The following is a 25445-nucleotide window of genomic DNA, read 5'->3' as shown; positions in this document are numbered from 1 at the left end:
TCTGCAAAGGATTTCTTCAGGGATTCATCCATTTGTTTCTTTACTGGATCTTTAAATGAGGCATCTTTGGTTGGCGCGACAGGATATCCTGCCCGACAAGACATAAAGGAAACAGATTACAGCAGTGATTTTACTACTTCTATTAGTGGATACTTTTCGTTGGTGAAGCAAAGAACTAATATCATGTTCATGCCACTCTCTTAATATCCTGTTCTCCAATGTTGTGGTTGGTGGGAACCCCAAGCGCACAGACCATTGTCTAGGCTTTTTTCATGTCTGATGATGGACCTGGATCCTCATTCTCTTGAAAGCTCATGCTGGCTGTAAAATGAGAGAAAACCTTCAAATGTTCTTCTTTGATGAGATATTTTCCCATGGGCTCATACTCAGCCTCATCACAACAGTCAGAAGAGGAATGAACGGATTCCCTTTTTCATGAATAACGCTGTCACAGTTTCCATGATGAGCTGACATTCTCTGTGCACTTTTAGCATATTTATGTGTGGAAGAAGAAGAAGAATAAGACAAGGTGAGTGCCTCAGTCGTACCTGGAGAAGGGTGCTAAACCAATTAGGTGGCTGGAATAGTGGGGAAGAATACACATTGTTACATTCTTCACACGCTACTTTCAGCCACCTGAAGCCCTTCCCCGTGCGGCTCAATTCTTTTTTTTTTTTATGTGGGGAAGCGAAAGGGAGACTCTCCCTGTTGCCCCCCCCACCAAAAAACAATATCAACGCCTTTCCCACTATCTCTCTCCTTCCCTACTTACAACTGGACCAGAGCTTTGTGCTCTGGTCCCAGCACTCCTCCCGTCTGGGCAGAGCACAAAACAAAGTGACAGCTTACCTAGATTCATCAAATGCACATCTGAGATCATTGGCTGGCCAGGCCACATGCTTATCATTATCATCAACAAAGAAGGAGGACAACTTCCCAGGGTGCCCTAAACCCAGCTGAGGAAGACAGGAACACAAGCAGGACAATTGTGGGGGATCGTGCTTTCTTACGGGGAAAGATTTAAAACATTTTTAACAAGTTCTTTTACAGGAGGTCAGGTCCACCTCAATTTTTAGTTTTCTGTCGAGAGAGAGGTGGGATACATTATTCAAAGACCCAGGGGCCAGGGTCTACGCTTCTTTGATTTTTGGAAAAATTGGTTGATGGATGGGGATAATTAACATAGCGCTGGGGATGGAAGGTTGATGGGTTTTCGTTTTAATTTTATAATTGTTTGTTATACAGTTTGTCTGAAAAAGCAATATAGATACATTTTTTTAAAAAGGTACAGTTGGGAGGTATGAAGAGTGTGTTCAGGTCCTGTTTTCTGAAGAGGAGGAATAAGCTTTCATGTGTGCTCTGTACATTGCCTTGGTCATTCATATACCATTGTCTTTGCATTGTGGGTCTTGTAGTTTTGCTTTTCCCATGGTAAATCAAGGAGTTGGAGCAGTGGAGTTGCTGGGGGGGGGGGGCGGGTGGAGGGCAGAGGGGCTATGGTTGTGGCCCCAGATAGAAGCTCAGGGGCTACAACCAAAATACTAGCTAGCCCTGAGTCCAGACAGACCCGACATTGGTATAGCCCTGAATCTTTCCCAGGCCTATCAAAACCCCTGAGTTTGAGTTTTATAATGAAATGAAAAACATACAACTGGATAAACAGCTCCAGAATGCAATGGTGCATACAAACATGTATGGCCATGTAGTATGCAATGTGTGTGTGTGGGTCAGGGACCTACATTTCCATGCTTTCATGTTATGACCAATTTTAACATGTTAACTATAATAAAGGGCGGGCCTGTATTACCATATATATTTACATTGTACTCACATCCTTGAAGTAATTTGCTGTTGCAGAGCAGTCTGGGGTGTTCTGTTCACAACATGAAGCAGGAACTGATGGTTTCCAGTCAGAGGCATTGTACACACCACAGCACTTGAGCTGAAAGAGAAATACAGTACATGGTCAAGTCAATATGTGGCGCAGGTAGAGGGTGTTTGTTAACAGAGAACGGGGTAGAGGACGCCTGCTGACAATGTTTTGGCACTGATGGCAGGGTCTGAAGTGACTAGCGCAGCAGTATGCAACAATAATAACACATTTTGTATTTAGCTCTACACACCCATAGGACTCAGAGCGCTGAAATAACAGAAGACATTATTATCCCACAGAGCGGTACTCAATTTATCAAACTCAGAAGGATGACAGGCTGAGTTGGACCCTGCCGGGATTCGAACTTGCCACAGCACACTGAGCACAGCTATCAGGGTCATGCACTTAGCTCACTGTGCTATCTAACCAGTTAATATGCACTAGAAGTTTGGAATAAGATACGGAAGAGCGATGCATCTTTTTCCAACCTATGAAGTAAGCAATAGTAATGTGCCGCGGCATGGGTTAGAAGCCCTAGTGAAGCGAGGGCTTTGATATTAGCCCTGGGCCATTTCCTGACCGGTAAAGCCCCCCTGTGAGGGTTAAGTTGCTATCACTAGCCCAACACGTTGTATCAGGGTACTAATAGTGTTTTATTCTCAAGTTGAGATAAGGCGTGGGGAAGGAAGGGTTGGGGCGCGGGGAGCCCAGCGAGGGAAGAGATGACGGCCTCCAGCTCCGAGGACGCTCAGAGCAGGGTGTAACTGTGTGGTAAAGCCCCTGTTCTGAGCCTCCTGATTGGCTCAGACGCCGGCACCTCCCATCCCCCTCGCCAGGTACTAATGAGGTTTATCACAATTCCCTTTGAAATGCTGAATGGGCAACATACAGAATATGTCCAGACCAAGCACACATTATTTTAAATTGTGAAGTTGTCATGGCTGATTGTTTATGTAGACTGATTGTCAAATTATGATGTATGAATAACTCATTTCGGACAACACGTGTTGCACGTTGCAGCAACGTGTCATGAGAGCTGTGTTGTTGTAGCATTGATGTTGAGGATGCTTTTTTTTGCAGCACTAGCACTGTGTAACAAAAACAATGCGCACAGTGTGTCAAAGATCACTGAGATGATCCTGTGTGTAACCGCTGTAGAAGTTCCAACACAAATGATCAGAATGAAACCTGGAGGGTTTGATTGTGGAAGGCGAATCTGGACATGTCAGGTTTTGACCAATTTTAGATGTTTGGTTGGTTTGTATTGATGGGGATCAAGTTTACACATATATAAGTGATGATTTATGACAGTAGCATGTTGCACGAGCATCAGTGAGGGTTTGAGTGTAGACAATGAGCTACCAACAACCTTCAATGGTATGCTGGGTTTAAATATAAAACATGAACAAATACCTTGTACTTGTAGCATGAGAGTAGAATAGGCCTCTTCAGCTGCCAAGAGGCACACTCATAACTGACACTTAGACGCATTACTGACAATTAGTACCCGGCGAGGAGGGACGTGGCAGCCTACCATCCAATCAGGAAGCTCAGAACTGGGGCTTTACCTCACAGTACAGCCCCCATTCTGAGCCTCCTCAGAGTGGGAGGCCACCCTTTTCTCCCGCCGGGACCGAGGTACAAGCGCCCCTGCGCTCCACCCTGTCCCCTTCCCCCACCCCACCCTCCTTTTCCACATATCCAATCTCCCAACTCCCACCCCACCTACCTGCCATTCCCTTGTCCCTCGCTGGGAACACTAATGTTCCCTGCGCATCCCTGTTGCGGCGATAGCCACCATGGAAAGCGATTGTAGTTGTTTCAAGTTGAGAAACGGGAAACACAGCGTTTCTCAACTTGAAAAAACACGAGCACAATATGCTGGGATACTAACAGCAATGCACCACTTTGTGTTGGGGCATGGGGCCATTACCGGATGGTAGGAAGCGTTTATTTGTGATTGTAAATGCTGCTTGCAATGCGAGCATGGTAGGCAGTGTTTACTAATTTGCCCATATTGGAGTGCAAATATGTAGAGAAAAAGGGGGTGTACATGAATCCACGCACACTGTTGCGCTGCACACTTGCACTCCACTGTGTAAATTACCAAAATGTGGCATCAGGAGCACCCAAAATGTATGTCTACAAGTAAAGCCTCCCTGCCACCAAATTACATGCAGGAGGAAAATTGGCTCCTTGTTGTATTAGGCAACTGAGAATAAATATGGAATAATTCATAGTTGTACTTTTTACCAAAATATTGGGCAAAGTGAGTGAGTGTGTATAAGAGGGAGTGAGTGATTCTTAAATTCTATATTAGTGCAGTTAAGGAGAGAAAAATATTGAGGAACTGAGCACAATTAGTGAGTGCAGAAACTAAATGAGTGTGGATACAGAGTGGGTATATGAATTGAGTGTGGTTACTATGTATAGCTACTGAATCAAAGATTGAGAGTAATGAGTAATTTAGGGAGTGTTAAGATGGATTTCTAAACTCTGACCTGGTGGGCAGAGGTTTGGGAGGCCACCCTAGTTTATGGGAACAGGGGAACCTTTTGGACAAGCCAGATCAATCACAATAGTTTGGCAGGTGGTGAAGACTATGGGCCTCATTCTGAGTTGGGCGCAAAGGGATTACCGGCACCGGTAAGGACACTGCTGCCGGTAATCCCTTTGCGCCCTATTCCGAGGTCCCTTAGCGGGTCCCTCCTTTAACACCTGGTTTTACCAGGCGTTGTGGACGGGACCGGTTAAGGGACTTCGGAGCTAATAACGGTACCGCAATTTGCGGTACCGTTATTAGCTACTTCCCCATTGCCATTGAGCCCTATGGGAGCTCAAATGGGAATGGGGAATGGATTTTTCAATGGGGACTTACTGGTCCCGCAAAGGTTGGACTAGACCGGTAAGTCACCATTGAACCAGGGCGGAGTCGGTACCGGTATGGAAGATAGTCATGAGAGTGATCGGAAGCCCACAATGAGCACACACAGTAAACCTCCACAGAATACACTTAGACAAGTGTATATAAAAAATACATATACATTTATTATAGGCCTTATTAATTCAACACAAAGAAACCGCAGTAATATAAAACAGTTACCACACACGCCTTTCACTATTTAACATATATGCAGTTATGTTTCACCTAATGCGGTAAAGAGGAAAACAAAGCCACAACCTGCAACAGAATGGTGGGTTGAGACAAATAGAGCATTAGGCAGTTCTACAGAATTGATGCCTAACTTAAGCAGTCCAGCCCTAAGAAGTGGGGACCCTTGTGCTCAAAAGTACAGTAGTGCCTTCAAAACGCACAGTTGTGCGTAATACGAGAAAGCGGGCCCTGTTCAGGAAGATGTAGCAGTTCAGGAAGGGGCTTGAGGTGATGAAGAACAGTGTCCTACTATTCGATGAGGGTCTACCCTTGCAGGCAGAGCGACACTTGGGTTTTGGGAATAGCTAGGGAGCGCAGGCTAGCCCAGCTAAGGTGAGTATATTTTTAGGGATTCTCTTGCGTAAAGAACAGTGGCTGTCCCATGTTGCCACCGATAAGTGATGCAAGTACTCACCGACCCTCAACACAGCCCAGGCCAACCTTTGCCAGTCAAGGCCAGGTCACGTGTAGGTTCAGCTCCTGCAGTTGCACGTCGCTCCGGCTCTCAGCGGCTGTAGGACGGGACGATCACCTGTGGCGGGACAGTAGCCTTTTCTCAGCTCTCAGTGAAGAAAAGAGAACAGTTCCAGTGCAGCATGTCTCAGGGCACAAGGAGCAGGCAAGCAGACAGGGTTCCTACAATGACTGTCACCACAGCAGGGCTACACAGGGACTGCGAATGCTTACGGTGTGGCTCACTCTCACTAAATCGCAATCCAGAGGAGCTAGGACTACGAAACCTGGTGGGAGAGGGCCCAACACCACAAGCTGGTGATTCTTTATGTCTCGGGTGTCAACTCGGGATGGCGGCGCTCCTCTGCGTCACCCCGGATTCAAGCTGGTCTGTTCGCTTCATGGCCCAGGAATACTTACGATGAGGCTCTTTGGGAGGTGTAGGGAACTAATGGTGGCAACAAGAGATCACAGCTCAAGGGTATTTAATAAACTATAGAATGGGTGAGAAAAATGCCTAATCTAAACCTAAATCTAAGATGGCTATGACCATCAAATAATAATGAAGCAGTCTTACTGGCATTGTGTCAAATAAAAAGAGCCTATACTAAAAAATAAACTATTGCCAATCCTTACCACTATGTTACAAAAGGGTGTGGGATAATGATCATAAGAAAAAAAAGAAGTCTTCTCAAAATGATAAGTCAAGATGGTATTGCTGGGTCTCCCTTACCCACATTTTTAGCATGGGACAAGGCAGGACCTTTGAGCACAGCACTCTCCTGGGCCTTGCCAGCACGAGATTACAGTTCCTATCAACAAAGCCTGGACCTTCCATGGCCATGTCTCTTTCCTGCAAAGGTCTCTTGGCTGAAGAGGCCTGCTGTACCAAAACGTTCCTTCAGTGATCTTGCACCTTGGACGATTGCTCTTGGCCCCTTGGATCTCCCTCTGATGGGCTCTGATCCTTCTTACTATGTTAATCACAGCACAATGTTCTCGGGTGTATCAAGCTTCACCCCGATTCATAGGCATCCCTCAACCGGGTTCACATTTGCCAATTTTTCAGTTCACTTTGCTTCTCACCATGCAGGATTAATTTCCCTTTGCTCTTCCTTTGACATCCCTCCTTTGGGTTGACCTAGCCATTCTCACACATTTCCGTTGGGTGTGTTACCCAGGATCCCCCTCTCCCGGGCTCAGACCCTCCTCTTTGCTTCTTTGCTCTTCGGGGTTCCCTTCGGGGTTCCCTTCCCCTAAAGTGTTGGCATCACTTTCATGACTTCCCTTGGCTGGGCTCAAGTCCCTAAATATCTATCAAAGTCTTTCGAATGTGTTGGGGTTTTGGCTCCACCCCAACACGACCACTTCAATCTTTCCTCAATGTGTCAGAGACTTTCCATTGTATGAAGAGTTTTTGCTCAACCCTCATAGGACCACTTTGACACTTCACACTAGCCTCTCTTAAGCCCTATTCAACAAACAACACAAAAATGGGCTTCAGTCAGAGTCCTTTGAATGAACGTCCCCGCGATGCCTGACCACGCTGCTTCTGAACCTTTTCCTCTGGTTTCTTTATGGTTCACTTACACAAGTTCTTTGTTCAACAATGTTGCTGCCTGCAACCTTTTCTCACTGGTCAAGGACGGCACCATGGCAGCAAGCGCTTCTCCTGGCTTTGGCTATCAGTGCGGGAGCGCCCCATGTGCCATTGACACCTGTCACACCACATGCCAGCTGTATTTCCCATTCCCAGTCTTGAGATTCCCCTTTCAGAGGCTATGCAGGTCTGAGTTGAAAAGAACAATGGCAATTCCCCCATCCGCCGTTGTCCCTCCATGTCTCTCTGCCTTTCTCCTCTGTTTGAACTGCTAGTTCAGAATAGCTGCTTTCTCGTGCGTTTGGCCACACTCTAAGTGTTCTTCCGTGCTCCGCCTTTTATCCCTGTGGGGAAAGGAAAGGGCTGTCAAGTATGGGTGGTTATTATTAATTGCCTGACTCTGCCTAACCCTTGTGTTGGGACATGTCCGGTAAACGGCTCTAGTATTAATCCGTTGGTTTTCATGGTGTGAGAAATTGTTTGTGCCTTCTCTTATCCAAGATTTGTTTTGCGCTCAAATCTGGGATAACCTATTGAAGATCTGCTCTCTTGCATGCACGCCAGACCTGGACCAATCACGGTCCATGGTGGTCCCGGTCATTCAGGCATACCAGACATACTGGCACCAGCAGTGTGGATTGGGACGAGACAGTCCCAATCCTCTTCCTGGGCACTAGCACACCTGACATGGTGGAGCCTGCTAAAGTTGTGATTTTCGTAGGAGGCTGCATGCCCAAATAAGGAATTCCTGGGTCTGTTTGACCTGGGGGAAAGCAAAGTGACAAAATGACCAAAGGACAGAACAAAAGACTCTGCGGGATGGACATTTTCAGCACTGGACAAAGTCTTGAGCCAAACGCTGTAAACGCAATATGGTTAAGTAAAAATACTATAAATGTAAACTGCTGCCACCAGTTGCCTACCATTTCGGTGATGGACTACCTATGGGTGGGACAAAGACTGATATGTGTATGGAAATGTCTCCTCTGTGGAAAGCATAGTGAGCTAAAGCGTGGTTGAGACCCTCCGGGGGGCCATCCACCCAAGAACAGGTCAATGGGCCATGTTCGTTCCAGTAGAGGGTTTCCCAGACCTCTTTATGCAAATTCTGGGTACTTTGGGCTCTCACCCTAAGTTACCAGGGCAATCCAGACTTGGACCCCTTGCTCACTGTGCTTAGAGAGGCACAGCTCCACCTCACTGATGAGGCCCGACTAGGCCGAAACACGTGTCTGGGGTTGCTGTTCAGAAGAGAATTGCCTACCATTTCGGTGCTGGACTACCTATGGGTTGAACAAAGACTGATATGTGTATGGAAATGTCTCCTCTGTGGAAAGCATAGTGAGCTAAGCATGGTTGAGACCCTCCCGGGGACCATCCACTCAAGAACAGGTCAATGGGCCGTGTTCGTAGCGGTAGAGGGTTTCCCAGACCTCTTTATGCAAATAACACTGCGTAACACTGAAAAAATTAAATAAATATATCAAAGGAAGTGGGGTAAGGGGTTAAAATGGGTCAGGATAGGTTTGGGGGTGACGTTATAAGTGTAGAAAATATGGGGACTTGGGAGGGACCCCCACCCCCAAATTAAAAATAAATAACAACAATCTGTGTTTTTCGGTATTTTGACTGCAATTAAATGTACCACTCTGTAATTGTGGTCGGTAAAATCACATACAACTGGTTAAAAGATGTCATACACAGAGGAAGACTGAAAGACAACGACAGAGCGAGGAAATGTATTTTGTATGTTTAACATTAAATGCTGTTGATTTTCTTGCAGGCAATAGAATTCGTCGAAACATGGTATGCCATTAATGGAAAATTGCTCAGGAGATCCGTGGGTTAAACACATGTCATGGAACTAAGTGTGCTATCGGCAGCTCACAGGGATGAACCCGGTCAAAGAAAGCACAGGTTTTCAATCTTCTGATAAGGATACAAGTGAGTAACAATAAGAGTCGACAGTTACGCCCGGATAGCACAGGTTTTCAATCTTCTGATAAGGATACAAGTGAGTAACAATAAGAGTCGACAGTTACGCCCGGATAGCACAGGTTTTCAATCTTCTGATAAGGATACAAGTGAGTAACAATAACAGTCGACAGTTACGCCCCCAAGGGGCAAATTAGGTTCACATTTGACCAACATGCATAGTCAATACAGAAAAAACAGGCCCCTTTAAGCTGGACCCAGATCAAATGATAGATGGAAAACATTGCTCCATGTAAGGATAATGACTCGATCAGAGAATGTTACTTCAAGAATAATTTCAATATACTTCTGTCAATGCGATACAAATAAGATATCAATATTAATATCACTCACATTTTGCTGGATTTTATCCCACAGCTTCAGAGTTTCGTTTTTCTGCTGCCTAAGTCCTTCCTGGAGTTCTTGTCCAAGGTATCTTTCGAGCTAATCAACCAAAGCACACATCATGTTAGCAGCACATCATGTCAGGCACATTTCTTTTAAAGATCTTGTGGCATTTAAAAATAAAGAAAGTAGATTTTCCAGCAAATACAATATTGCATGCACCTGAAAGGCATGGACAATTGGGGCTAAATTGGCCAAAAAATACTTGCAGAACATTATATTGAGTTTTGAAAATTCTATTAAGTATTTGGAACAATCACTTTAATGCGAAATGGGAGATATTATGCAAATTGCCAGACATCAGCGCATGCGCACAACCCGCATATGGTTAGCTAGATTCACTGAGTGTGGAATTGTGCAGTTCAGCAGAATATTACCAGTTCTGGGTCATGTTGCATGGACAGAAGAGATCTTGCAGGATTAGAAGTCTTATGTGGGATTTCCTGGATTAACACCAAAGTCCCTTCCCCGGACAGAACGGGACATCTCCCTCTACGCAGAATAACTGGCTAATGCTCTCACTGGCGACCTCAGTGGGTCAATGTGCCTGCCACATAAATCGGTGTGCTCCTGCCATTTCGTTTGTACCTTCCCAGCACCCACTATAAGTAGTTCACGCGTCTTCTTTGGTCGATAAAGCAAATGCTGTTGGGTTTGGCAACACTGTTGTAGAATCAGAGGCCAGTTTGGGCTTCCCACCCATCTCCGAACTGCAGCTGGTGCTGGTAACCCTGAATAAGCTTCAGGACCATACAGGGTTTGGGTTCACGATTTTCCACGCATTTTTGACGGTGTTGATTATTCATTAAAGGCAACCTTAGGGGGGCAGCCTAGGATGGCCGCTGCGCTTCCGTTCAGCTTTATAGGTGTCTTTAAATCGAGAAAAATATTTTTTTTGATAAAGCTTCAATGGGAGACAGGAATTGAAAGTCTTGCATAGAGTACAAAGGGGATTCACATTTGAGCTCTCCATAATTTACGCCCATCGGACCTGATACTTTGCACCTAGGTGCAAACAAGATCCCTCCGCAGTAATTTGTTCATGACCATGTCGGAGTGCAAAAGGGAGGTGTAAAGTTGAGGCAGTATTTACAAGGGATTCCTATGGAATCCACATGCTTATTTCTGGTTTAGAAAGCAGGCATATGCCATAGGAATCCTTTGCATTTACAGCACCTGTCATGCTGACGAAAATGCTGGATTATTATTATGACCGAGAGCAAGGGGAGACGGAATAGTCATTTACCTACTCCGCCATACAAATGAATGAAAATATGGCATGGCGTGGTATGCATGTACAATCTGTATTCATGCATTTTTCATATTGAACCTGAACCCCACAGGGTTTGAAACATGGTGTCCGATTCTGGAACCTCAGAAGTGTTCTATGTTGACTGTATTTTGTTTTGCTTCAATATCCCACAGAGTCCAACTGTCCACCACCCGTGACCAGATTGGAAATTTCCAAAAGGCAGGAAGCTCAACCTATCGTTTTACCAACTAGGTTTTACTCCCTACAACTCAGGGATGAATGAATTTATTTTGACTTCCACTTTTTATGTTTAGAATGTGAAGGCTACCGCTCCCAAAAGGTTAAGCACTGACTATTATATGCTGTGAGGTAAACGTGCAACATATTGGCCTGAAAAACATCAATTTCGGCCACTCTGTAAGAAGCAGGAAGCCAAGGTCCACGTGGCCTTAGGAGGCACAGATCCTAGCGCCGTCCCAGGTGTTAGAACTAATGCAGGACAGTTGGCTACATTGTGCTCAAATTATGTGCACATGTGAAAAAGGATCCAAACTAGCAAATACATGCAATGAATAACATTGTAGTTTCTAAAAAATAAGGTGCTCGTTGCAGTTATGCGCTGGAAAATCACCCATGGGGCATTTTGATAATCAATCACATATAAGGGTGCATTTCTAAACTGTCACTGCTGCAAAAATTACTATAATCCCCCAAACTATCTCTGTCTTGTTGAGACCAGCACTCAGGACAAACACTAGTGGGTTGGAAGATTTGAGCAAGGGTACCTTTTATCACTGGGTGGCCTGGATGCACTGATGTACCCCAGCAGTGAAAAGGTCTCACAGTTTGCAGGTCACCTCTAAACAGGCTCACAAAGTGTGCCCCGCTGTCTGAGGAGTATTTGGGGGTGAACTAGAGGTGATCTGGCTCCACTATGGCGGCAGACCTTGCAGCAGGCTTTACTGCTGTTGTTAGAGGGCTGGTGCACAGTTTCACTGGCACGTGCACTGCCAGGGTGCACCTGCCCGAAACCTTTGAGGCTGTTTTATGTAATATCACGCAAGGCACTAGTATGTGCTGGCCATAGTTACATTATGGCGATGTCCTGCACAATCATGAGGTGGGCTTTGGAATGATGAATATGTTCCCTGATCAACAAAATGCTTGAGATGTCAGAGTTTAAATGCATAACCCTCATTATTCTGTGCGGGGCAGCATATCCCAAATCATACTTGGAAAGACCTAGTGAGTAATTCCCAAAAAAGGTACTGGTAGTAAACAGACTTTTCCTTGACTTACTCCTGGAGTGGAACAAGTCAATACACAAATAGGTTATCAGGTGGAACTCGTACTTCTTCATGACTTACTCCTGGAAAATAGAAGAGTACGTCGAGAGAAGGTCAGAGTTACAACCTTTTCGATCCAAATGTTCTCTTTTCAGGACTACCTACTTGTAACTTGTCTCGCAGTACACATGTTAATAGCAGCACCATAGCTAACAGTGAAGGTTCACTGTGATTTCATTGCAGAAATAACAGAGACTTACAATTGTGCAAACAACATTGCAAGAAAAAATATTGAAATGCCTTTTACAGTGCACATTGTAAAAATACCTAATTTCCGTGGGGGTGGGGGAGAATCCCCCTTACCCCTCCTACGCCTAAACTCTCCTAGTCTCCCTCCCCTGTATCCCAATTTTAACCTAAATCTGTTTATTTATTTTTTACACCTAAAACACACCACTATCATTACATTTTCTTTTCTTTATTTTGATATGTTTTCTTGTGTTAGGTTTTCTTTGCCTGCTCTATTATTTCTTGCAATATTTTTTCATCTTTATAAATTCATTCTTTATTATTTCCTACAATTTTATCACTGGATATCACAGTGAACTGCAATCTTTGGCTCTTCATACATTAGGGACTACAGCTCCCATCATCCCTTGCCAGCATATTCAATGATGGGGATCATGAAAGTGGTATACCAAACCATGTAAAGAGCTGAAGGTTGTAGACCTCAGATATATACTGTACAAGTCACCCTGTTCCACAATATCCTACCTACAGGAGGAGATCCAAATGGAAAACTTCACAATATTGCAAAGTTCAGGACGATTATCCTTCATGGGTTTTAGGTCAAAGGATTCTAAAAAAAAGGGTCGAATGGTCAAAGAATCGACTCAAAAGTACCGAAAACAAAAGGATCGAAAAAAAAAATGTTTTTTACTTTTTTATTTTTTGGGGGGGTCCCCCCCAACCCCTGTTTTTTTGGTAAACACCGTTTTTTTTACCTATACGAAAACCATTCAATGCTTTAACTGGACAGCTCCTTCATGCAGGGGAAGTCACCACTGTATTCTTCTGCCTGTACATTGGCACCCTTTGTGTACTGGACTGTAGTCTTTCCTTTAAAGATACTAGTTGGCCAGCACACTCTACCAAATGACCATTCACACTTTTAGAAATGATCCCTGACTTCCAAAGTGGAGACTGCCTACTGCAATACACAGACGGCACACCCTGCTGACAGTGTGTCCATCTGCACCCTATTCCTGATAGTTTGTGATATGGATGCTGCACAGCTTCCTAAATTCTGTGACAGTATTATTTAACAAAGCAATGAATATGCAGGCAAACCATTATCATTTTATGACCTGCAAGCAAATCCTGCCTACATCCATCAATTCCTTTGAAATAGGCAAACCTTTACTAAGGGGGATCACATTGAATATCAATTGGGTGGAATCTCATGGTCAATATAGCTGGTCAAGCAAAAGATGTCTTACAATTGATAACAAAGTAAATAAAAGAAGGATCTACAGGATCTCTTGGCAGTTGTCATTGGCTCCACCCATGCAGTAGTGACAGTAGGTGCCAGGCTTTCTGTTCCTTTTCCTAAAGAAGCTTCCTTTACTCCCCATGCTATGGAGGGGGGCCAGGATTGTGGGTGCCAATGAAGACTGTGCCCTGTGTCCGGTAATTAATGTTATGGTAATTGGGGATTTCTATTAGAAAAGGGTTGGACATTCCAGACCCTAGGACAGTTTGGGAAGCAGTCACCTAGGGCATTAATTGCCCCTGAAGCCAAATTGGGCCTTAAGCCCTATTTGACCAAGAAGAATCGCTCTAGCGTAGCGGTCTGCAACCTTTGGCTCTCCAGATGTTTTGAACTACGAATCCCATGATGCCTCACCATTGACTATACTGGCTAACACTGATGGGAGTTGTAGTCCAAAACATCTGGAGAGCCAAAGGATGCGGACCCGTGCTCTAGTGCAAGTAGACTCTTGACTTGCCTCCATTTCTCAAAATGGCTGCTAGTAATGTATTGTGGAGAAATAGTCAGATAAATATGGAAATGTGAGGACACAATAACCAGACATTTGAAACCCATATGTATTTTTGCCTGTTATGTGAGCTGTATGAGAAACCCATGGGGCAGGGAGGGTGGGGCGAGATACTATCTACAATGATGGAAAAATTAAGGTCTTCAATTAGCCAAAATTCCATGGGACAATGAGGATTAAGTTAAAATCGCCATGTACTGAAATACAGTAAGTGGCTAAGGGAGCTGAACTGCTCCTCATCCAAGTATGGAATGTATTAACCATCTGCACAAATTATTAGTCGGTTTTATGGCCCATAAGGGCTCAAATAGAATAATGTGTATTCTGCACGATTGCCTTTTGCATATCAAGCTCACATTTTCAATAGAGGATGTTCATGCATTTAGTTAATTTTATTTGGGGTATTTGGTGAAGGTGCATCTAGCTTCCTCCAGATGCACATTCTACTCAAAAGTTGTAAAGAACATAACTATAACCATTTCAAGTTGTGTTACTTATGAAAGTTAGCTAGTGAAATATTGAGCTTGGTTGCAAAGGGTCAGAATTACCTTTTTTTAAAAAATAAAATGGATGCAGCGGTTCTTCAGTGCATAGGATTTTTAATCTAGGTGACCGCACTCCGTAAACCTGCGACTCGTCAATTTGTATAAAATATGTAGTCTGTGCACCTGAAGACCTAAATGGGTAGCACAAATAATTATTGTATTATGTTTTAAATGAATGCATTGGGCCTCATTAGAAGGTTGGAGGTAACCATGCCGCTTTTTGCGGCATGATTGCCTCCATACCGCAATCCGGGCCCGGGTTCCTCGAATGAGGAATTACCGGGCCATCGCAACCTTGGTGGACCCGGTAATTCCCCGTCCGAGGAACCCGGATCCAGTCCATCCCCATTCCCATTCGAGCCCCCATAGGGCTCGAATGGGAATGGGGATGGAGCTAACAACGGGCCCGTTAATGACGGGCCCGTTGTTAGCTCCCTGGTCCCCTCGCGGGACCCGGTAAGGACGCCTGGTTTTTCCAGGCACCCATTGCGGGTCCCGCGAGGAGACCTCGTAATAGGGCGGAACGGCTTTACTGGCACCGGCACCTTTACCGGTGCCGGTAAACCCATTCCGCCACCCTTATAGTGAGGGCCATTGTGTTTTAGGATATCGATGTTTATGTTATATTTTTGGGAGATTTTGTGGAAGATTTTGTTCAGTTAAATAATAAACTTCGATGAAGATTGTGACACTGTCCCATTTCTGTTAATTCCTTGTCATTGGGGCAGTACTTTCACATGTATTTTCTCTTATTTCTTTTTTAATTCATTATTATTATTATTATTATTATTATTATTATTATTATTATTATTATTATTTATTATGTGTGGACCTAGCTTTGGGAAGCAACGGTCTGCTTTCTAAGTCATAGGGGCAAGTACACAGCGAGGAAATCCTATTGCAACGGATCAATACAAGGAAGCAGAGAGCTAACAACGGAGGAGTGGGAGAGCAGGCAATTTGGAAGCAAGGAACCATAGGAGGAAACGGGGAACAGAAAGCCCAGTCGCAGGTTAGATGGAGAGTGGCGGGCATGTGGACCAGGTGTTATGGTGAATGAACATCAAATGAACTTAATCATTATATGATATAATATGATATTGCATTTATAATACAAGACAAACGATCTTACTAGACCTTGTGACATTCAGATCGTGCAAGTGCGACAATGTGCGGTGCAAGGGGAGGGAGTGGGGAAGTGCAAGGGAGAGGGTAGTGGGAAGTGCAAGCAGAGCCAGCAAAGCTCTGGGTAAGTGCGACCATGGCAGCGTGACTCTGGGTAAGAGCAAGTCAGCAGGGGGGCTGCAGAGGTTACAGATTGCAGCCCCTAAGTGCACAGTAGGCCAGGCAGAAGTGCAAGGAGGACTGGGCGTAGAGGAGCCTAGTACCCAATGAGACTCAGAGGGTACCAGGCAACCAGTCGGTGCATCAAACAGGAAGGTTAGCAGGGGAGCGAGGGAGAGAAGGCAGAGGAGAAAAGGCAGGTCTTGAGCTGCTTCCGGAACATCATGTGGACTGGCTCAAGTCTTAGAGGGGCAGGTAGGAAGAGGGAGGCACCAGCAGAGGAGAAGTCTACTCCCCACTTTCTGTGTGGAGAGGCTTCTGATCCATAAAGAGTTGGAGGTAACTGAGCCAAGGGCTCGAGAAGGAAGGTACTTAGGCAGGGAGAGTTGGATGTAGTGTGGGCCCCAGCCCCAGAAATCCTTGCCCAGCAATGCATAGTGTCTTGAACCTAATCCTTGCAGCCACCGGGAGCCAGTGGAGAGATATCATTGCTGGCGAAATATAGTCTCTGCGCTAGATGCCAAGGATAAGTCTTGAAGTCCTGTTCTGGATTAGTTGAAGAGGGCACAGATTAGAGGCAGGCAGAATGAGAAAGAGGCTGTTGTAGTAGTCCACCCTGGAGAGAACCAGAGCTCTGGAGACAGTGAGCCTCTGGGGGAAAGTGAGAAAAGGTAGAATACCTCTGAGGAGGCGCAGCTGGAAGTGGGCCTTCTTGCCAAGGTACGTGATCTGAGGAGAGAAGGAGGGAGTGGAGTCGAAGATGACACCAAGGTTTTTTGCCACACAGGAAGGCGAGGGTAGAGAGCCCAAGGAGGGCGGCCAGAGTGAAAGAGTGAAAGCTGGAGCAGGAGTCTCAATGAAAAGTATCTACATCTTGCTGGTATTAAGGCAGAGATCATTGGAGGAGCCCCAATCCTGAATCGTGGATAGACAGTCAGGAATGAGCGAGCAAGACGAGGTGTCTGAGGGAAGCCTGAAGAAGAGCTGAGTGTCATCCGTGTAACAATGGAAGTTGCAGGAGAAGATGGAGATCAGGTGGGCCAAAGGGGCCAGATAGACATTGAAGAGGGGAACACCACATGTAGAGAGAGTGGTGGTGGAGAGGAAGGACTGAGTTGGACCTGAGAGGGTCGGTCCAAGAGGAAGGAGGTCAGCCACACCACAGCCTGACCCGTGATGCCCAGGTTCTCACGAAGTCGATTGGTCAGGGTGGAGTGATTCACTGTATCAAAAGCAGAAGAAAGGTCAAGGAGGATGAGGACAGAAGCAGAGCTAGGGTCAAGATTAGAGAGCAGATCTTCACGGGTGTTCAAGAGAGCAGTTTCTGTGCGTCTGGTTGCTCCAAAGCCAGACTGATGGTGGCAGAGGCAGCCAACAGATTCAGTGTGGAGAGTAAGCTGGCAGATGGCCAAAAGGTGTTTGCAGGGGTGAACAAGGGTGTGCTTCAGGAGAGAGGGGAAAGATCCAGTAGCGAAAAAGTGATTGCAGAAATCGGCCAAGGCTGGAGAGAGGGTGTCAATGTGGTCCTTGATGGTTCTGGAAGAGCAAGTGAGCACCTGTTTAGACAAAACTTTGACAGGTCAGACTTATCTCGAAACATTATCAGGCATTGATAAGATGGATTTCTGAACTCTGACCTGGAGGAGCAGAGGTTCAGAAGGCCAGCCTAGTTTCTTGGAAAAGGGTAACCTCTGGACAAGCCAGACCAATCAGGGTAGCTATAGCAGGCGGTCAAGACTAAGTCTCAGGAGGGGTGAGGGTGACTGAAGGACCTCAATGAGCACACAAAGCAAAGACACTTACAAATTATTCCAGACAGGTGTTATATCAAAAATATAGACACATTTATTACAAGGTCTTTGTAACATAGAACATTGCAAAAGAATCAGAGTAACACTAAGTAAACCAACACAACAGTATCAATACAATGTATATACAAGACCATTGGGGTCTAAAGGTTAAATGCATGAAATATGTCGAAAACCTAGAGGTGAAGGAAACAGGCAGTGCAGATAGTCTTTAGGCCCAGTTCGACATCAACAATACACCTAACTAACAGGCAATCCAAGCCCTAACAAGAGAGGAGCCTTGTGCTCAATAGTACATACAATGCCAGCGCACGCGATTGTTCCAATTGGCAGAATTGGGTCTCTTCAGGGGTCTCTAGCAGCTCGGGAAAGTAGATGAGGCGATGCAGAACAAGTTCCCACTATTCAAGAAGGACCTCCACTTGAAGGCAGATGCAGTCCAAGAGTTCGGGATGGAGTCGCTATTTCACAATAGCAGTGGAAATGCCCCCAGGGGCCACTCATGCGTAAAAATGGGCCCTTGCACTAGGGGCCACCAGTTGGGGTACGGAGTACTCACCGGTCCCTGATGCAAATGGACCCAAACTTCACCAGTTCAGTCCATTTCGCTTGCAGGTTCGAATGCAGCAAAAAGGACGCCTCGGCATCTTTCAGTTCCTGAGATACAGCGATTATTCCCAAATGGGACAGTGGCGATTTCTCCACTCCGGGTGGATGAATCGACCCAGTTTCACTGCAGCAGGCTTCAGGGGCAAGAGGGTCACAAATGCAGTGGATTTGCAATGGACGTTGCCGCGGCAGGGCAACACGATAACCGCGTTCACTCCGGTCCTGGCACACTCGTCTCACTTCAGACCTGGCAATGCCAAGTGTACGAAATTCAGTGTGAGGGTGCCGGGGACAGGGAGCTAGCAGTATACAAAGTTTCGAGGGCCTCCTTAAAACGGCAGCGGTAACAGAGCAAAGCAACTGGGTAAGCGGGTCAGTCCACTGGTTGGCCCAGGGACACTTCTGAGAAGGCTTACTTGTAGGGTTTGATGAAGGTGCCGAGAATAGTTGGTCCCACTATTCCAATGGGTCAAAGTGTCTTCACAGTCCTTCTAGGACAACCAGATGCAGAGGGGTCCCAAGGGACGACAGCGGGCTCAGGGTGCCAAACCTTCCAGCTGGTCACCAGCGGTTCCTTGACTCAGCTTCATGTTGCAGGATACTTGGATCCTATCCTTTGTTCAGTGAGAACTCAGGAGATCGACATGGTAGTGGTGTTTTCAGCCTCCTCTTATCCAAAGTTCCCTTCACGCCAAAATGGAGAGGACCCAATGGAAGATCTGCTCACAAACACACACTCCATACGTGGCCCAATCACGGACCACAGTGGTCCCAGTCAGTCATGGCACTCCAGACTCTCTGGCACCCAGGATGTGTATTGGAACCAGACGTTCCAGCCCACATCCTGGAGGCACACACACAAGGCATGCAGAAGCCCACAAAAGCATTGGGATTTGCGGGAAAGTGCATGATCAAATAAGGACTGACCCGGGTCGACTCGACCTGGGAGATGTGAAGGGCCAAGTTGGCCAAAGGACAGGACAAAGAACCTCGTGGCATGGCCATTTTGGAGCCAGGCCACCTATTCGTGCCAAATGTGGTTAACACGGTTAACATGGCAGGAAAGGGTAAAAATATTGTGAAGAGATAGCTGCCACCAGTCCTGTCCATGACACATCTGCATAGTTCATAAAAAGTCCAGCGAGAGTTTCTAGGGCATTTGGAAATGACTATAGACCCAAGTGTGCTGTATGGTAAGATACTTTGCACACTTGTTACATGTTGCACAAAATTTGCAACATGGAAAAGGACTAAGGGAAACAAAGTCTCCCAGTACTTACTGTCTTAAGGGCATGTCAGTTTCCCCATAAAAAGTGAGCGAAATCCCATCTGCAGCTGAAGGCTGTGCTTCTCTGGCAAAGTCAATCAATGGTGTCTAAATAGCAGCAAAAAGTTTGGGGGTTGACACATGGAGGGAAAATTACATAAAATGATGAAATCTCACATCAGGCGTTGAGAGAGAGAAGGAGGAAAAATGAAGAGGAGAGGGAGAGAGAACAAGTTTTAGTGGTGAAATGAGAAGCCAGTGCTATGCAGAGGGCCTGGGAGGGGACAGGAGAGGTGGAGGCTGCAGTAGGATTTGGCCAAGCTTCTTGCAGATTTTATAGAGTTTGGCCGTGTTCTCAGAGGAGTTGTTGTATGAAGGATTCACCTTATCGATTGTTATCTGGAATGTTGTAAAAAAGGGCATATAACAACAGTAAGCATCCTGGGTCGGGCGCTAGGCAACCCTCAGCATTGGGCCGACCCTGTCGGCAACGGGGCCACTGCTCGCAGTAAGAGACCCTCACTTCGCTCGGGCCCTTAACTGTGGCAACAGGCCATTTACAACAGGGTTGGCCCGCTGCCTTAGGTCGTATCGCCACAATCATGCAAAAAAAAGGCAAGCAAGCCAGAGTCCACAATGCCATATCCAGATGAAGAGTAAATATAGTTGGCTCAAGAATTGCATTTTTCACTTTCAAACCCGTGGAAGGTTTTCAGTGCTTTGGGATGTGAGTAGTTGAGGTGTCACTCGTGTTAGAGATCTTCTTGCTAAAACTTGCTGCCCGCATATTAATCTCAGTTTCACCTTGAATGCAAATCTCCCACTTCACGGCTTTAAATACTTTGATCTAGTATTTTGAAACATACCTTTGACTCGTAGACGAAGAGACACACAGCCAGGGTTACCTCTGCCAACAGAATGATCAGAAGCAATATGAAAAACTGGGGAAAGAACAAAACCATTGATTAGGAGATTTCTGGGACGCACAAAAACATAACCATCCTTAATGTTGTGATTATTAAATGCAGATTGAAATGTAATAAACATGATTACCAAAACACACAAAGCAAGAGCGGCCATTAGCCACACTGGGTGAATTCTTGGTGGCTTGACTCCCTCAAATCCACTAGGACAGGTCCCCGGCTACTTCAGGGCTACCTAGCTACATCACCGCCTGTGACGTGAACCCCCGATTCTAGCCCCAAATGGGCCAGAGCAGGACCCAAGTCTTAATTTGATCATGATTCACTTACCCTTATATAATGAAGGCGTAGACGCAATTGGTTCTTGACACCTATATAAAGCTCTTACGGCCACTTGGGCCAGGATCCATTTGTTGTCTAGGGTTGGCTGCATTTTCCATGAGGTGTTTGTTTGTTTGTTTATTTATTTGTATGGCGCACCCAACCCGAAGGTATCTGGGCGTCTTTCACAGAGAGGTTACAAGTATACTTTCAGCTTAGTTACAGTAGATGCAAAAATACAATAGTTAAAGTGAGTTATACAAGATATTCAGTGAGCTATACAAGATAGGTGAAGGAATATAAACATAAAGTACAATAGGTAGCCAAATAGAGGTTACATAGCATAGTCGGGAAATCAGGTATTCTCATATGTACAAGGTTGGAACTATCTAGATGTGTCATTGGTAACAAGACACTAGGATTGCGCTTGAACGTGAAAAAAGGTTATTTGACTCTCAATGAATGAGGTAAGGCGTTCCATGCTTTTGCTGCCATAACAGAGAAGCTACTGCCCAACCAGACAGGATGAATTAGCTGACCTCGTGGGTCGTACTGTGGATTCTTTAGTGATTCTTTCAGAGAGATAGATAGGTGTCTTGTGCTGGTCCGCCCCCATATCCTTAGGGCAGCTTGTACACAGGCAGATTTCAGGCCTGGCTTTCTACATGGTTTCCCTGTTAATTAGCTGTACGTGTTGCCTTTACGCCTAGCTGGCTGTACACATGGCTACTTGCTTCTGTAGAGGTCACCTTTTAATCTTGCCTGGGCACAACCATCATTTTTTACCCATATGTCCATGCCCTGAATGTTTTCATAAGGATACAAATCCTCGCCCTGTCCCCCAATCTACTGTAATTTCAAGGCAAATAGTTGATTTTTACATACACATTTCCCTGTTTCTAGAATTTCCACCCCACAATCTGAAGGCAAGCAGAAAGTGTGGGGGGTACATTTTCACCAACAGTGGATGCTTTTTTAGCTTGCTTAAGCACCTTGGTGAAACGCTACATGACTGGGCCCATTTTGAAAGGAAAAAAAGGATAAGGGTCTGAAAACAAAGCCACTGTGAGAATTGTTTTCTTCTGAAAAGTCACCATCTAGTGTCTCTGGCAGCCATTTTAGATGCTGGCTTTTTTTGCTCTTCGCTTCTGTCTTCCTTGGACTGTGTCATCTGCATTTGTTTCATTGTGTGATTCTGTTATGTAGTCCTGCTCTTCCTATCTCGTTCCTTCTACCACTTCCAGCGGTACTCAGCGATCAAATAGCTCTGAGACTTTGACTGATCGCCTCTTTTACTCCTCAGATTTCTGTTCACCCTTGCTACGTTCCCCTTGCCCTTTTTCTACCCCCCCTCCACTTGATCACGCCACACTTCTAACCCAAATGCCAGTAGTTATCAATCTGGTGTAGAGAACTCTAGATTCTCCATAAACATGTCTAAACAACTCGTCCATCTTGTCCTTTCTTCTTCTATATCCCAGGGCCTTATTCTTGGCATTTTGGTATGTGGGGTGGGGAGGCCTGATGAAAGCTTTTTGCATTACTTCCCAACACCCACCTGTTCTTCCCGATAGGTCAGGCCTGCATGTGGTGTTACCACAGTACCATCATTCTGTGGGAACTTTCGCATATTGGGCCATAGAGCTGAAAATGATATTGATTCTACTATTTTTTATTTTCATTTTTATTTTATTTATTTTATTTTATTGTGCATTTGTAAGGCACTTTGTACCACAGACATGTGTTTTAAAGCACCACAAGGCTAAATGGGAAGGGAACAGGAAGTAATAACAAAGGCAAAACAGTAAAACACAGTTGTGTTCCGTTAAGGCCTTGTGGCATTCGGCCGTGCAAGTGCATTGAGGAGAAGTGCAGGGGAAGGGGACGGAAGGGGGAACAGAGGAGAGGACAAGTGCTGGAGGAGGGTCTGGGAGGGAAGTGCCACGGGGAGCCAAGGAGTCGAACCTCAGGCTAAGTGCTGGCACAGGCTACTCTCAAGGTGGAATGTGGAGCCACCAAGCAGGGGCCCGCAGGGCTGTGTAGTGGGGGGAATGGGTGCTGGAATTGACTGGGAAGAAGGGCCTGGGATCCTTTGAGATTTATAAGGATCAGGCCACCGGTCACAGTGGCAGTGGGGTGATTAGCAGGGAAGGGAAAGAGGGAAAGAAGTAGAGAAGAGCAGAGTTTTGAGCAGTTTCCAGAACTTAAAGAAGTCTGGTCCAAGTCTGAGAGGGTCAGGGAGGCTGTTCCAAAAGGAGGCACCAGCCGAGGAGAAAGACCTGCCCCCTACTCTCTGCTTGGAGAAGCGTTTGACAGCTAGAGAGTTGGAATTAGAGGAACATAGGGCTCTAGCAGCGGAGTATTTAGGAAGGGAAAGTTGGAGATAGAATGGTCCCAGGCCCCAGAAGGCCTTGTGGATGATGCAGAGGGTCTTGAATTTGATCCTTGCAGCCATCAGGAGCCAGTGAAGAGATTTTAGGGCACGTACGGTCCCTGTGCTTGAGGCCAAGGGTAAGTCTTGCAGCCCTGTTCTGGTTTAGCTGAAGGGGGCGAAGAGAGGAAAGAGGGAGATTGAGAAAGCGCTGTTGCAGTAGTCCAGCCTGGAGAGAACCACAGCTCTGGAGACATTGTGCTTCTGGACGTAGGTGAGAAAAGAAAGAATACCTCTGAGGAGGTGGAGCTGGAAGTGGGACTTCTTGGTAAGTTCCATGATGTGAGGGGGTGATGTAGAGAGCAGAGTGGAAGATGGCCCAAGATTTTTGGCTCACAAGATGGTTGGGGTAGAGGGCCCAAAGAGGGGGGCCAGAGGGTAGGAGGTAAAGAGGGCACAGTTGTCCCAATCAGAAGGATCTCTATCTTACTTGCATTAAGGCAGAGATAGTTGGCTGCACACCATGCCTGAATGGTGGACAGTCAGGGATCAGATAGGAGGTAGTAGAGGGAAGTTTGAAGGAAAGCTGTGTGTCATCAGCGTAATACTGAAAATGAGGAGAGAAGGAGGAGATCAGGTGGGCAAGAGGGGCAAGATAGACAGCGGTCGAAGTGTACGAAAAGAAGTAGACCCCATCAGCGTGCCCCCTCCCATGCACAATGAAACCCCCCAAAACATGTGCCTGCTCTTTAAGAAAATGTCCTGTGCAGTGCACTGAAAGTGCAAGTTTCAACTTCTTCCTACACTTTTATTTTAAAATGAAACTGTTCCGGAACGGTTTCTTTTTAAAATAAAAGTATAGTAACGGTAAAACTTAATTAAAATAAGTATAGGAGCACTGCTCCAGACCGCTCCCGCCCACTTTGACCACTGTAGATATTGAAGAGCCATGGCGATCGGATAGAGCCCCGGGAATGCCACATGTAGAGAGGGTGTTGCTGGAGGAGAAAGGGCCCAGTTGCAAATGGGAAGGGTGGTTAGTGAGGAACGATGTCAACCAATGCAGTGCCTGGCCAGTGATGCCAAGGGTGTCACTGAGTTGTTTTAAGAGGGTGGAGAGGTCAAAGGCAGAGGAGAAATCGAGGAGAATGAGAACAGCAGGAGAGTTGGAGTCGAGATTTGCGAGAATGGTTTCACATGTGTTCAGGAGAGAAGTTTCCATGCCTCTGGATGGCCAGAACCCATATTGATGGTCATGAAGACAACCAACAAGATCAGTGTGGAGGGTCAGCTGGGGGAGGACCAACTTTTCGAAGGGTTTACCAAGGAAAGTGTTAGTAGCGATAGGGCGATAGCTGGGCAGGAGGGATCAGCAGACAGCTTTTTTAGGAGAGGGTGCACAAGGGTGCACAGGGGAATGCTTGAGGGATAGAGGGAAAGAGCCAGTGGTGAAGGAGTGGTTATAGAAGTCAGCAAGAGCCGGGGTGAGAGTGAAAATGTTGTGCTTGATGGTTCTGGAGGAGCAGGTGTGCACTTGTTTGGAGGAGGCCTTCATAGAGTGGACCACTTTGGAGACCTCATTCAGTGCTATGGGTAGGAGGGAGGAGAGTGTGGGGGGATGGGTGGAGGGGGGGCCAAGGGAGACACTTGCGTTTCAGAGATGCTAGATTGGAGCCATACCAGCTGCTGTTCTTGGTGACAGGTTTTTGAAGGATCCTCATGGTAGGGGTACGGATGTCAAGGGTGTTAGAGATGGCAAGGTGCAGATTAGCAAGGATAGAGTCAGGGGGAGAGCCTGGAGTGGACTGGGAGGGGGGATGAAGGTGAAGGAAAAAGCAGCAACTGGCATTTGGTTCATCGGTCGAATGACGGCAAAGGAGGCTGGCAGCGCAGGCAGAGGCTCGGAAAGAGGGCCCAGGGGCCCCAGGTCGGAGCAAAAGAGAAAAAGGTCAGACCAAGTGAGCGAGCTGGTAACAGGGTTAGAGATAGGGATGTCAGCAGAGATGAAGGCATCAAGAGTGTGACCAGCAGAGTGAGTCGAGCCAGAAGGAAGAGTAGTGAGAGAGAGGGAATCACAGAGGACCTGGAACGAGTTGGATGATTCAAGAGAGTCGAGGTGGATGTTGAAGTCGCCAAGGAGGGGGAGTTTTGAAGAAGAGGTTGGATGGGATGAGGCAAAGATTTCCCATTCAGAGAGGTAGAGGGAAATGGGGCCAGGGGGTCTATAGATAGTGGCGAGCGTGAGAGAGAGAGAGAGAGA

General features: G+C 46.1%; 1 protein-coding gene across 2 annotated transcripts in view; it reads right to left on the bottom strand.

Moving 5' to 3' along the window:
* The window catches only part of CD53 (CD53 molecule), a 171505-nt gene that overhangs the window by 23656 nt on the left and 122404 nt on the right, over positions 1-25445 (bottom strand). For both annotated transcript variants that reach the window (XM_069633563.1, XM_069633564.1), the window contains exons 4-6: positions 20437-20511; positions 9409-9498; positions 1832-1942 (exon numbers count right to left, since the gene is read on the bottom strand). In XM_069633563.1, coding sequence (XP_069489664.1) covers positions 1832-1942; positions 9409-9498; positions 20437-20511 — 276 coding nt within the window. The remainder of the gene's footprint in view (positions 1-1831; positions 1943-9408; positions 9499-20436; positions 20512-25445) is intronic.

This window comes from Ambystoma mexicanum, chromosome 13 (assembly GCF_040938575.1).
Source record: "Ambystoma mexicanum isolate Mex_15411 chromosome 13, UKY_AmexF1_1, whole genome shotgun sequence".
Lineage (NCBI taxonomy): Eukaryota > Metazoa > Chordata > Amphibia > Caudata > Ambystomatidae > Ambystoma > Ambystoma mexicanum.
The sequence above is the reverse complement of the archived record's forward strand: the minus strand, read 5'-3'. Positions and strand labels throughout refer to the sequence as shown.